This window comes from Eubalaena glacialis, chromosome 15 (assembly GCF_028564815.1).
Source record: "Eubalaena glacialis isolate mEubGla1 chromosome 15, mEubGla1.1.hap2.+ XY, whole genome shotgun sequence".
Lineage (NCBI taxonomy): Eukaryota > Metazoa > Chordata > Mammalia > Artiodactyla > Balaenidae > Eubalaena > Eubalaena glacialis.
Window position 1 is genome coordinate 52,786,072 of NC_083730.1, and position 12,042 is coordinate 52,798,113.

A 12,042-nucleotide genomic window follows, 5' to 3' on the forward strand; every position below is an offset into this window, starting at 1 on the left:
ATCTAAATATAAATTTTCTTTTCAGTTTGAGGACACACCAAAGTTAATCTCCGGTCCAAATAATGTTTGATTTTGACCCGGAAGCTAATGACTTCGGCAAGTTAGCTCAGCTTGAATCGAGTAGATGTTTAATCTGAACATGAAGACCCAGAGAGCTATTTTAGCCTTTGTCCCAGTACTACTTTTTACTAGATTGGGGGCCTAAAGGGATTTGTATCACTGTGACTATAATTGCAGGACTCTAGTCTTCCCTCTTTAGGAGCTCTTTAAACATTAATTTTAGGGGATTTCATTTGATGGTGAAAGTGAACCCCGTAATTGCCCTTCCCGTAGTTGTGCACTGTGCAGAACGGGGAGAAATTAAAAAGCTTATTAGGTTTTCCATATTAAAAGCAAATGCATCTACTGCTAATCAAGGTAGTATATAAATATGATCCAAGTACATATTAAATATTATATATACTTCATAAAATAATTATGCAACACCATACTTTTAAGCTCTATGTACAGTTTTTGAGTTTGTCATTTACATTCTCTTAAAAAGGATTGTGATTTGTGGTTGTATAGTTATCATTGTGTATATCAGCTCCATGAAGATTATAAGAAAACTTCTAATTCCTTTAAAAAGTAGGAATTTAGAATTTTTACTTAGTCCACGTTATTCCTGAATTTTTAGCTTGTTGTGTATATAATCCAGAAATATACTGCTACAACTTAGTTTTGGAAGCAGCTGGGACATAAGTTAAATAAATGTGAAGTTTGTGTAAAATGAAGGGCGCTGTATTTTTTTCATTTTTTTATAATTTCCTGGTTTTCATTTTGGTAACTTTTGTGAAGTTTTTGAACAGAAATACATAAGATTTTAATTAGTAGCATGACGTATGTGTGTTTGTGTGTATGTATTAGCCTTGTGATGCTTGGTATGACCCAAGATCTATCATCATGAGTTTTTGTATCTCACGATAGTACCAAGCCTGTAACCTGGATGCAGTTGTGTTTGTCTTGTTCACTGCCGTTTTCCAATCAGAGTGCAGTGTCCGACTTCTACGCTAGCTAATGAGTTTTGAATGAGTTATAGGCAGACGTAATTTTCCTCTCATTTTAACTTCAGAGTGTTAAGGATGTAACCCCAATACAACTTTATAATGGTCCACCATAGATTTGATATCTATTACTTTATGTAAAATTTTCCCCTTAATTCAATAAGTATTTACAGAATGTTCATCTTGTCAGATACTGCTGTACCAGCCTGTCTTCATAAAACAAGAGGTTACTGCAGGAGCCAGATGACTGACTAGGTTCTTACAGAAAGCACAACATATCCAGGGGGAAGAGAAAGGGATGAATTCCAGCAAATAGTTCATTAAGACTGGAACAGAGTGGGATAGGTAACGAGAAAGTCAAGGCTAGATCAGTAGAAGCAGGGTCGGTCTTCTTGAAAGACTTTGTAAAATATGCCTGAAGAGTTTGGATTATTTTGGGCAGTTAGAATCACTGAGAGATTTTAATCAGGGGAGAGATTTAATCAGATTTGTTCCTTATTAGAAGGATTAGAGGGCAGGCCTGAAAGCAGAGTGGCCAGGTGCAGGAATTCGAGAGAGAGATAATCAGAGTCTGAGCCTAGTTGGTGGCTGTGGAAAAGGAAAGGAAGATACAGAGCAGAGAGAAGAGAGACTTCGAGATAAACAATATGAGTAGGAGCTGATCATAGATTGAGTGTGAGGAAAGAAGCAGGTGGAGTTAGATGACCCCACATTCATGGCATAAGTCACGGGATAGAAGGTGACTGAAGTAGGGAGAAAAGGGGAGAATGAGTTCACCTTTGAACACGATGACATCTGAATAAGGTCATCCTCACTTGTCCGATAAAAACTTGGGAATCTTTAGTACTGGGAGTCACCTGATTAAACCTGGTGATGGAGGCTGAAGGAGTAAATAATAATACTAGGAGAAGTGTCGTTTAAAAAAGTTTGAAATCAAACGATGAATACTGTCTGTGGAAGAAAGAGAGCCAGTGGAATGCACTGAGGAAAAGCAGCCTGGGGGGCCAGGGGACAAGAGGTCCAAGAAGGTGAAGTAGCAACTGAAACGCATCTGTTCGATTTGGTAGCCAGGTGTCTTTGATGAGGGAAGTTTTAGAAGCTTGACAGCATGAAGCCTGACTGCAGTGAGCAGAGGAGTGAGTGGGGAGTAGAAAGTAAAAATAGTGAAGATAGACTGGGGTTCAGTATCTGTAGACAGTCCATGAATAATTACAGTTTTGTTCCTTTCTTTCAGTCCTTACACCTCTTACTTATTTTTCTTCTTTCTACTGTACTGGTTAGGGCCTTCAGGACAATGTTGAATAGCAGCCGAGGTGGTAGAAATCCATGTTCATCCCTGGTATTTAAAAGGAATCTAATGATTCCATGTTAAGAAAGATATTTGGTGCATACCATTTATCAGGTTAATGAAGTTCCCTTTCATTCTTATATTGTTGAGTTTTTTTTTTTTTTAATCATGAAAGGGTGTTGAACTTATCAGATGTTCATTTACCAAGAGAATCATGAGGTTTTTCTTTTATTTGTGAAGGTGGCAAATTATATTTTTAGATTCCTTTTATTGATAAGCCATCCTTGTGTACCTGGACTAAACCTAATCTGGTCATAATGTATTATTTTTAACATTCTCCTCAATTTGGTTTGTTTTGGTTTTTAGCATCTGTTTATAAGTGAGATTGGCTTGTAATTTCCTTTTTTTGTTCTGTCCTCATCAGGGTTTATTATCAAGGTTACACTGGCCTCATGTAGTGAGTTTGGGAGTATTCTCTCTTTTGCTGTTCTCTGGAAGAGTTGTATAAAATTGAAATGGTCTGTTCTTTGAAAATTTAGTGGAATTTTCTTATAAAACCACCTTTGTGAGTTTTTTTTTTTTTTTTTGGACCAATTAGATGTATTTAATGGTTATAGTGCTATTTTAGTTTTCTGTTTCTTTGGGTCAGTTTTGACAAGTTACATCTTTCGAGGAATTTTATCCTTTCCATTTAAGTTTTGAAATTTGTTGTTATAAGGAAGTTAATAATATTCTTTTATTGTCTTTTTAATTTACGTTCATTCTGTAATTATGTATTCCCTTTTCTAATCTTTTTCCATTTTCTTTCTTCTAATGTTTATTTGGCTATTTCCAAATGAATTTTGCTCTCTTTGTAAGATCAGTCTCATTAAGGCTTTGTTTATTTGATTATTTTTCAAAGAACTGTCTAGCTTTTATCTATTTTATCTTTTTCTTTTAAATTTCTATAGTTATCTCTTGTCACTTTTCATTGAGTTTATTTTCTTCCTAGTATCTATACATTTGTTATTCTCTGTCTCCTTAAAGTGGATAATTTGTTCAAAATTTGTTCCTTTCCAGATTTCAATTCTAGATTTCAATTTTCAATACTAATTCTAGTATTTTGTAATATAGTGAATATATCACTGCCAGCTTTATCCATTACTTTGATGATTTTATAGACTTGAATAATACATTTCCTAGACTTCATCATTCCAGACTGAGAACTACTAATGTATGTAGAGTACTGCCCTCCTAATATTTAAAATACCTAAAGTTTCTGGAAGGTTTTGACTACTTCCAATTTTTTTTTTTTCTCCTACCCAACTTTCCTTGTTTTCATTGCTTGGCATTTCTCTCCATGTCTCTTCCCCACCTGCTGCTCAGCTTCTTCCTCTTTTTCCCTCACCCCCTCTTTTCTACCCCTAGATACTTTGTGCAGTGGAAGAAGAATGATCGTCTTCCCTTGCCCTCTGCCCCCACTTTTTTCTTCTGTCTCCCTAGTTTTCTACACTCTAACCAACCGCTCCCCCCCCCCCACCGCCTTACCTGGAGGATTTTTCCATTATCTGCTCAACATTGTCCATCTTGCTCTTTCCTTCTCCTTAGAACCCTGGCTCCAGCACCAAGGAGGAAAAAGAAGATAATTTGTGTCTAATTTTCTTTAGATGCTCAAAGGTTCATCATTATGTGCCTGATGATTTTTGTTATTCCTAATACAGTCCAACTGATGGCAAAGTTAGGGAGAGTATAGGGCAGGCCTAGGAAGATGGCATAGATGGTAGAGTCTGAGCTCCTATTACTTGGAGTCCTGAAATATGGGCTCCGGTATTAGTGACTTTTTCCTTGCTGTCTGACTCTGGGCCTCACATTGCTCCTGTGTAACAGGGTTATTAACACAGACCCCTTCTCTCTTATTTCATGAGTTGCTGTGAGACTCAAATGAGATAAGGATAAACCCATCCGTTTTATGTTAAGACAGTCTTCCCGAGCTTTATTTTCAGAAAAATACCTTGAAAGGATTTTTTGCTCAATTCAGGGACAGAGAAGTGGCGTTCAAGTGGTTTGTGGCCTGGGGTGCTGGATCAGAGAAACCCTGGTGGGAAGCAGCCGGTGGTGGTAGGAATGACCAGAGCACTGGAGTTCCGCCCAGTGGTTGAAAGGGATTCAGAGGAGGTGTCTGTCCTCTGGGGAAGGGAGCTCATAGCATCCCCGGCTGGAGAAGTGGACACGTTGTTACATCCAGTGGTTGGATCCTAGGCTGCAGTGATACCATCTGTTCCTTTACCTGTCTTTTTATTTGCCACATTCAGGACACTGTGCCTTTTTGAGGTACTTGAGAAATCACCCTTCACTTAAAATGTTGGTATGAGGGAGATTTTGTTGTTCTAGGTTCTAGACAACTGAATTGCAAATGAAGTGTGGGAATATAATTCTCCTTCCTAAAATTTCTTAGAAATGATTAACTTTGAATATTTTCTTCACTTATTTTTGTTACTTTATTTTGTGGTACGGATGAGTTGTTTAAAATCACAAAGTCATAGACTCAATCTTAGATTGTAGAGCATCTAGTCTGGTGATTTTCAGGTTTTATTGGGGGCTAAAGTAGATGCCAGTGTACAAGAGAGGTAAAAGTAAAAGCACCTCCTCATCCACTAAGGTGCCTCCATACAACACAGTTTGAAATGATTGATATGGTTGATCTCGTCGCCTCCATTCTTACAGGTGAGAGTAGGGCCTGGAGAGAGGGTTCGATACCTCCCCGAGTTTATGTAGCTGGGAGGGGCTACACTTAGAGCCAGATCCAGGGATCTGCCTCCAAATTCAATGCTGAAGAACAACACACTATATCACACACAGCTTGAATTAGGAAAATTCATCCGTTAGACAGTCCACCTTGTTTCAAAGCTGATGTGGACATTTATAAGCTAATTTCTCAATTTGACAAAAGGATACCAACTTTAAAAATAATCAGATGGCCAAGAATATTTCAGTGTCTTCGGATTTTGCACGGAATACCTGTATTCCAGGTTCGCAACAGGAAACACTGTTCATCTTTTTGTGAAAATTTTGCTTAGTCGAGGTCACATTTTTGGAATATATAGAATTTATCCATGTCTCTAGATGTTCTAAATTTTATCCTAAAATTAAACCATCAGAATGCTACAGCCTGGGCTATATTTTCTTGATTTTCTGAAAAATGTCCCTCACTGAATTTTAAGTTGGAATTACACCCTCCATTTCTATTCAGGGGCATTTCAAAACAATTTAGCTTAAGTGGCATTATTGATTATTTTGCCCTCGAATACTCTTAATCCCCTGTATATTACCCTGAATGAGAAATCAGAGCTAAGGACAAAGAGGGAGTTTGTTTTCCCTAAAGAAGTGATATATTTTTTTCCTTGTGGACAATTAAAAGGGCATAATTGTATTTCTCTTTCTGCTTTGGCCTTAAGAGAATTCAGAGCCAGATTTGTGGCTTGTCCATGGTATCTGTGAAGACGCCATCACTTGTAGGTCTTACCCCATTATTATATCAGAAGTTGTTCTGTGTTTTCATAGCCTCCCAGTTTGGAAATCACTGGATTACAACGTTCTGTTGTGAATTGGTTGGACGTGGCTGTGTCCCAGAGTGCATTCAGATATGATGATGATAATTTGGGGATTTTTCTGCAAGTAGTAAGTACTAAGTAAATAGTTGTTAAAACATCAGGAACAGATTTGTACTTAATACTGTGGTTTTATTTTATGTGAAGAATATATACATTTTGATATTAGTTGACTTTATAATAGATCATTTCAAGGACCCAACTTAAACTATGTGATATGTTACAACGGGAGCCTTTTTTTTTTCATGTTAATGCAAATCAAACTGTTTATTTTATATTTGGAGAAAAAATTTTAATTATTTTATTTGTGCTAGAATTTGCATAGCATAAAATTTACCACCTTAACCATTTATAAGCGCACAGTTCAGTGGCACTAAGTACATTCATATCGTTGTGTAACCATCATCACCATCCATCTCCAAAACTCTTTTCATCTTCCTAAACTAAAACTCTATACACATTACACAATAACTCATCCATCATTCCCCTCTCCTCCTAGCCCTTGGAAATCATGCTGCTACTTTCTGTCTCTCTGAATTTGACTACTTTAGGAGTCTCATATAAGTGGAATCATACAATATTTGTCTTTTTGTGACTGGCTTATCTCAGCATAATTCCTTTAAGATCCATCCATGTTATAACATGTGTTAGAATTTTCTCCTTTTTTAAGGCTGAATATTATTTCGTTGTATGTATATATACCACATTTTGTTTATCTGTGCATCCGTCAGTGTTGTATTTGGGTTGATTCAACCTTTTGGCTGTTGTAAATAATGCTGCTGTGAACATGAGTGTACAGGTATCTCTTTGTGTCTGTGCTTTTAATTCTTTTTAGCACGTACTCAGAAGTGGAGTTGCTGAGTCATGTGGTAATTCTATTTTTAATTTTTTGAGGACTCGCCATACTGTTTTGCATAGTGGCTGCACCATTTTACATTCCTACCAACAGTGCGCGAGGGTTCTAATTTCTCTACATCCTTGCCAACACTTTTTCTTTCCTGGGTTTTGTTTTTGTTTTTGTTTTTATAGTAGCCATATAATTGGGTGTAAGAAAATAATTTTTTTTTAAGTGGAGTTAACCATGTTTGCTATCCAGATGTTGACCCCAAGGTTGCCAGACTCTACACTGGCTCATAACCGCCCTGCAGAGCAGTGCTTTCTCATTATTTTTCAAACCATTCAGAAGTTACCCTGGTTCAAGTGTAGCGGAGGGTGCACAGTGCCCGTTCTTAGTCCCTTGTTTCCCCTTCAGTCAGTAAAAAACAACTGCACGAAGCAGGGATGTGGTTTCCATGGACTGTAGACTTGGTTTAAGTTCATATATCTGTATTATACTTTTATGTTATCTTTCTGTACTTTAGATACCAAATGTCGATTTGCTGTTGTATTTCGAAGGATAATTGCTCAATTGAAAAGAATTTTATCTTGTCTACAAAGGAAAATGAAAGCGCAGGTATGTTTGAATTGTGGTAGATATAAAATATGAGACAAGGAAATTGATATACAGTTGACCCTTGAGCAACGTGGGTTTAAATTGCACAGATTCACTTACATGCCAATATTTTTGAATAGTAAATACTACAGTACTACATGGTCCGTGGTCGGCTGAATTAGCAGATGCGGAGGAACCTTGGATACGGAGGGTGGGCTATAAGTTATACATGGATTAACCCCTGCGTTGTTCAAGGATCAACTGTACTTGAGAAAAGTCAAGCCTACCTTCACTTGTACAAGGGAACTAATCAAGGAAAATATGTGTTACTCAAAGTCAGAGCACGATTATCCTCAGCGTTAGAATTGGGCAGGTAATTTAACATATTCTATAATGAAATTATTATTATTTGATCTTTAGCCATTTTTAGGAGTATAAAATTTCTATAAACCTTGAAGTCAAAGGAAAATTTAAAAAATAAGATGGAAACTTGGGAAAATGTAACCACAAAATTATAAAAAGGGATCTTAGAGGTTACCTAATTTTTCTCCATTTGCAAGAGTCCTCTCTCCAACTTCCTGCCAGCCAGATAGTCCCTTTATGTGCCATGTAAACACTGCCATCGATAAACATACTGGCAGGGGTGTGCCAGTGGTTACAGACCTGGAGCTTGAGTCAAACCCAGACCTTTGTTTGAGCACCGGCTCCATCATTTACTGGTTCTGCGATCCTAGGCAGGTCGTGTCATCTCAATGAGCTTGAGTTTCCTCATTGTTAATAATACCTACTTCATAGGATTGTGGGAGGATTACATGAGGTGGCACACCAAGTATTTACCATAACATCTGGCATATAGTAGACGTACCTAGATGTTGGCTCTTGCTCTTCTAGCTGCTACTACTACTATTATACATGAATAATCTTTCAGGGCCACCCAGTCTACTGTAGGAAAACTATAAATACTAGAAAGTTAAAACTTACATTAAGGTGAGGTTTTTCCTCTTCTTTTTTCTTTTTCCTTTTCTTTTTTTTTTTAATTCATGGTTTCAAGTCTGTGCTCTGCAGCATCACAAAAAAGTGAAAGGAATTACCTCTTGTGACAATTCATCAGCTCTTGGGAGCAACCAATAAATTCTTCTTCCCCAAGCCAGGCATCTCCAAGTTCCTTCAGCAGTTATTCCTGTGTCAGGCTTTCCAGATCCTTTCTTCTTACTCTTCACCGATTGTCCTCAGGTTTTGTGTACTCCAGAAAGGAGCCTGGCGTCCCACATGAAGTTGGGGCGCAGAGCATGGCCCTTCGCAGTTGGCTTTCCATCCTGCTCCCGGGAAGGAGCCTCCAGGGCCATGATGGCCTCCACAGCCCTGAGGGGTGGGCCCTGCCTCTCTGGCCTCTCCGGCCTCTCCTTTGCTTCACTCTTGCCCCACTCGCTTTGTTCTGAGGACGGTGGCCTCCTGTTGTGCCACAGACTCGCAGGCCCCTTCCTACCTCAGGACTTTGCTCTCCCTCTGCCTGGAGCACTCTTCTCCCGACACTTGCCCGCCTCTCCCTCACCCTGGCCTTCAATCCAGTGGCGCTTGCCCGGTGAGTCCCCTGGCCACCCTGGTTCCCGGGACTCCCTTTCCCCTCCCAGCTTTATTTTTGTTGTTAGTGTTCTCCACCACCTAACACTGTGTATTTCACTCCGTTACCTGTTACTTTCCGCTTGATAGACTGTCAGTCCTCTGTGTGCAGGTATTTTTGTCTGCTTTGTTCACTGCTGATTCCCTGCAGCCTGGAATGCCCGGCATGGTGTAGGTGGTTGATGAATATTTGTGGCATGAAGAGCACAATGGGAGGATTGACTCCCCTCTCCGAAGAAGTTGCATCGTACTAGGCTGGGAAGGGGTGCTTGGGCACCAGTTGACAGTCATGGGTCCGTTTTTTTGTTGCTTGAAAAAATCGGGAAAAAAATTTTAAGTGTACTTAAAGAAGGAAAAATTAGAAGCCATGTTCATTATTTTAAGACTTTGGGAATTTTCCAGTCACTTTGGTTGCTTAATCAATTATTTATTGAATGCATAACCTTATTTGCTCATAAGATTTTTGTTTTGTAAAAATCAATATTGGTCATTAAAACAAGGATATTTATTCTTTAAGTGTAACTTAACAGAGCTTTCCAAGTAGTGGGCATAAGAGTAATGATCTTTTCAACCCTTAGAATGGCCAGAGCCCCAAATCAGGTGCTTGGTCTCTCCTGTGTGCCATACAAAGGTTGTTTTCCATGTGTGCCAGGACTTGCAAAACTTGGGAAGCACTGCTTTAGACACATAAAATGTTTTCTTCAGATGGAGTTAAAATCTGCTGAGCTGTGATTCAAGCATATTTTAGTCATCCCCTCCCCCCCGCCCAGTTTGAGAACCATGAAAACACTTGTCAAAACAGAAAAAAACATCAAAATTCTGTAAAAGCAAAGTTATTGTCTCTGTGGACTTAATGATGTTCAACAAAAAGATATTTCCAGAGACAGAGCTGAAGGCATTAAAAGAGGGGAGTTGGGGATCGTGGTGTAGCTGTGCAGTGGAATAGTCCTCAGCAGTGAAAAGGAGAGAACTGCTCATACTTGCAGCAACATGAATGAATCTGAAAAACATTATACTGAGTGAAAGAAGCCAGACACAAAGGAGTACACTCTGCACGATTCCATTTGTTTGAAGTTCAAGAGCAGACAAACCTAAAGCATAAGTTACAGAAATCAGAGCAGTGGTTTGCAGGGCTGGGGACAGCAGGGAGAGTGAGGGGACCTGGGGGAAGGAGAGAAGAGAAATGCTGTATATCTTTATAGCGGTGCTGGTTACGTGGGGTGTACATTTGTGACTATTCGTTGAACTCTACATTTAAAATTGATGTATATAATCTCTCAATAAAGTTAATTTAAAAAATTAGAGTTGGTAGGGTGTTAACTTCTCTAGTTATTTTCACCAACAGAACTATCAGCTACAGAGCCCTTGAATAACATCTGAAAATAAGATATGTTTAGATTATGATTAAACTTCTCTGCTTTTAAAAACGGTTGTTTACCTCCTGCGGGATTATCTCTAAAAAAAGAAATGTATTTCAGGGATACATAAGATATATAAATCTGTGGTGAGTGATTACATAAGAGTAAGCTATTTTTAGGTAGAAGCTTTGCAGCCATGATGAAGCAGGAGTGTGCTTAACAGAATCTCAGATCGGGTTCCTATAGTAGACGGCTGAGAGAGCCATGCACGCTGCACTATAGGAGAGTATCTTGTAAGCATCATTTTGTGTTTGATGCAATGCAGATTTTTCACATTTGCGATTTTGATGCAAAAGTTTGCAAACATCATTTCCTAAATAGACACATTTAAAGATATTTTGCTAACTGTAAAATTATGAGAGATTTATGAAAGACACACACACACACACATATATATATATATATATATAGAGAGAGAGAGAGAGAGAGAGAGAGAGAGAAAATATAGAGCTGTTTTCTATAAAGCATAGGGAAGAATATAAACACCAGAGCCCAGCAACCACTGGCAGGAGGTTTTGGTTTGTCTTAGTTTGTTTGTATTGGCAAATACACAAATACAGCAGACATTGCAGTTTGATATCCTGTGTTGTTTTCAGTAGTATCAGAGTATTTTTCATTGTCATACATATTCTTCGAAAATATGTTTGTCTGAGTAAGAAATGTATTATTTTGACTCCCATTTTCAGTAAGTGAGTGGTCTTTTCACTATGCCCTTACTATTGCTAAATATTCGTATTTTTTATAGCTTTATTGAGGTTATAATTGACAGACAATAAATTGCACACATTTAAAATGTAGTTCAGTGAGTTTTGATGCATGTTTACATTGTAAAACCATCATCACTTTCAGGATTAGGAATATTTCTATTACTTCCAAAAGTTTATTCCTGCCTGTTGTGGTGCCTCCTACTTACTCTTCCTTCTACCCCCAGCCACAGGCAGCTATTGATTAGCTTTCTATCACTAATTAGTGCTCAGTAGGCATTTTCTAGAATTTTACATATATGGAATCATACTTTTTATGGGGGTGGAGGAGGTTCAGCTTCTTTAATAATTATTTGCAGATTCGTCCATGTTGTTGCTCGTAGCAATAGTTCATTCTTTTTTATTGCTGAATAGCGCTCCATTTTATGGCTGTACCACAGTTTATTTGCCTGTTGATGGACATTTGGATTGTATCCAGTTTTTGGCTACTGCAAGTTTTTGTGTGGACATAACCTTTCATTTCTCTTAGGTATCAGTAAATACTTAGGAGCAAATAGAATGCCTGTATCATACGGGAAATGCATATTCGTGGGGGCTTTTTTTTGAGTTTGTTTTTTAATTTTAAAAAAATTATAGCGTTTATATAACGTAAAATTAACTGTTTTGAGCATAAGGTGCATTGGCATTTGGTAATTCACAATGTTGTGTAACCATCACTGTATCTACTTCCAAAACATTTTCATCCCAAAAAAGAACCCTGTACCCACTGAGCAGTCACTCCCCATCTCCACCCCTGCCCCGAGCCCCTAAAAACCACTAATCTGTGTTTTGTCTCTGTGGATTTGCCTGTTTGGGGCATTTCTTGTAAATGGAATCATTCAGTGTGTGAGCTTTAGTGTCTGGCTCCTTTAGCCTAATGTTTTCCAGCATCGTGTGCATCGTAGCATGTA

At 38.3% G+C, this 12,042-nt stretch overlaps 1 protein-coding gene across 7 annotated transcripts in view; it reads left to right on the plus strand.

Annotated features, from left to right (window-relative positions):
* The window catches only part of OSBPL1A (oxysterol binding protein like 1A), a 231,915-nt gene that overhangs the window by 110,526 nt on the left and 109,347 nt on the right, over window positions 1–12,042 (plus strand). The window contains exon 1 of one of the 7 annotated variants that reach the window (XM_061170292.1): window positions 7,350–7,371. The exons of the other annotated variants lie outside the window; for them this stretch is intronic. Within the exon in view, the coding sequence (XP_061026275.1) occupies window positions 7,360–7,371 (12 nt within the window). The 5' untranslated portion in view covers window positions 7,350–7,359. Of the gene's footprint in view, window positions 1–7,349; window positions 7,372–12,042 lie in introns of those variants that run through there. 7 annotated transcript variants of the gene reach the window in all.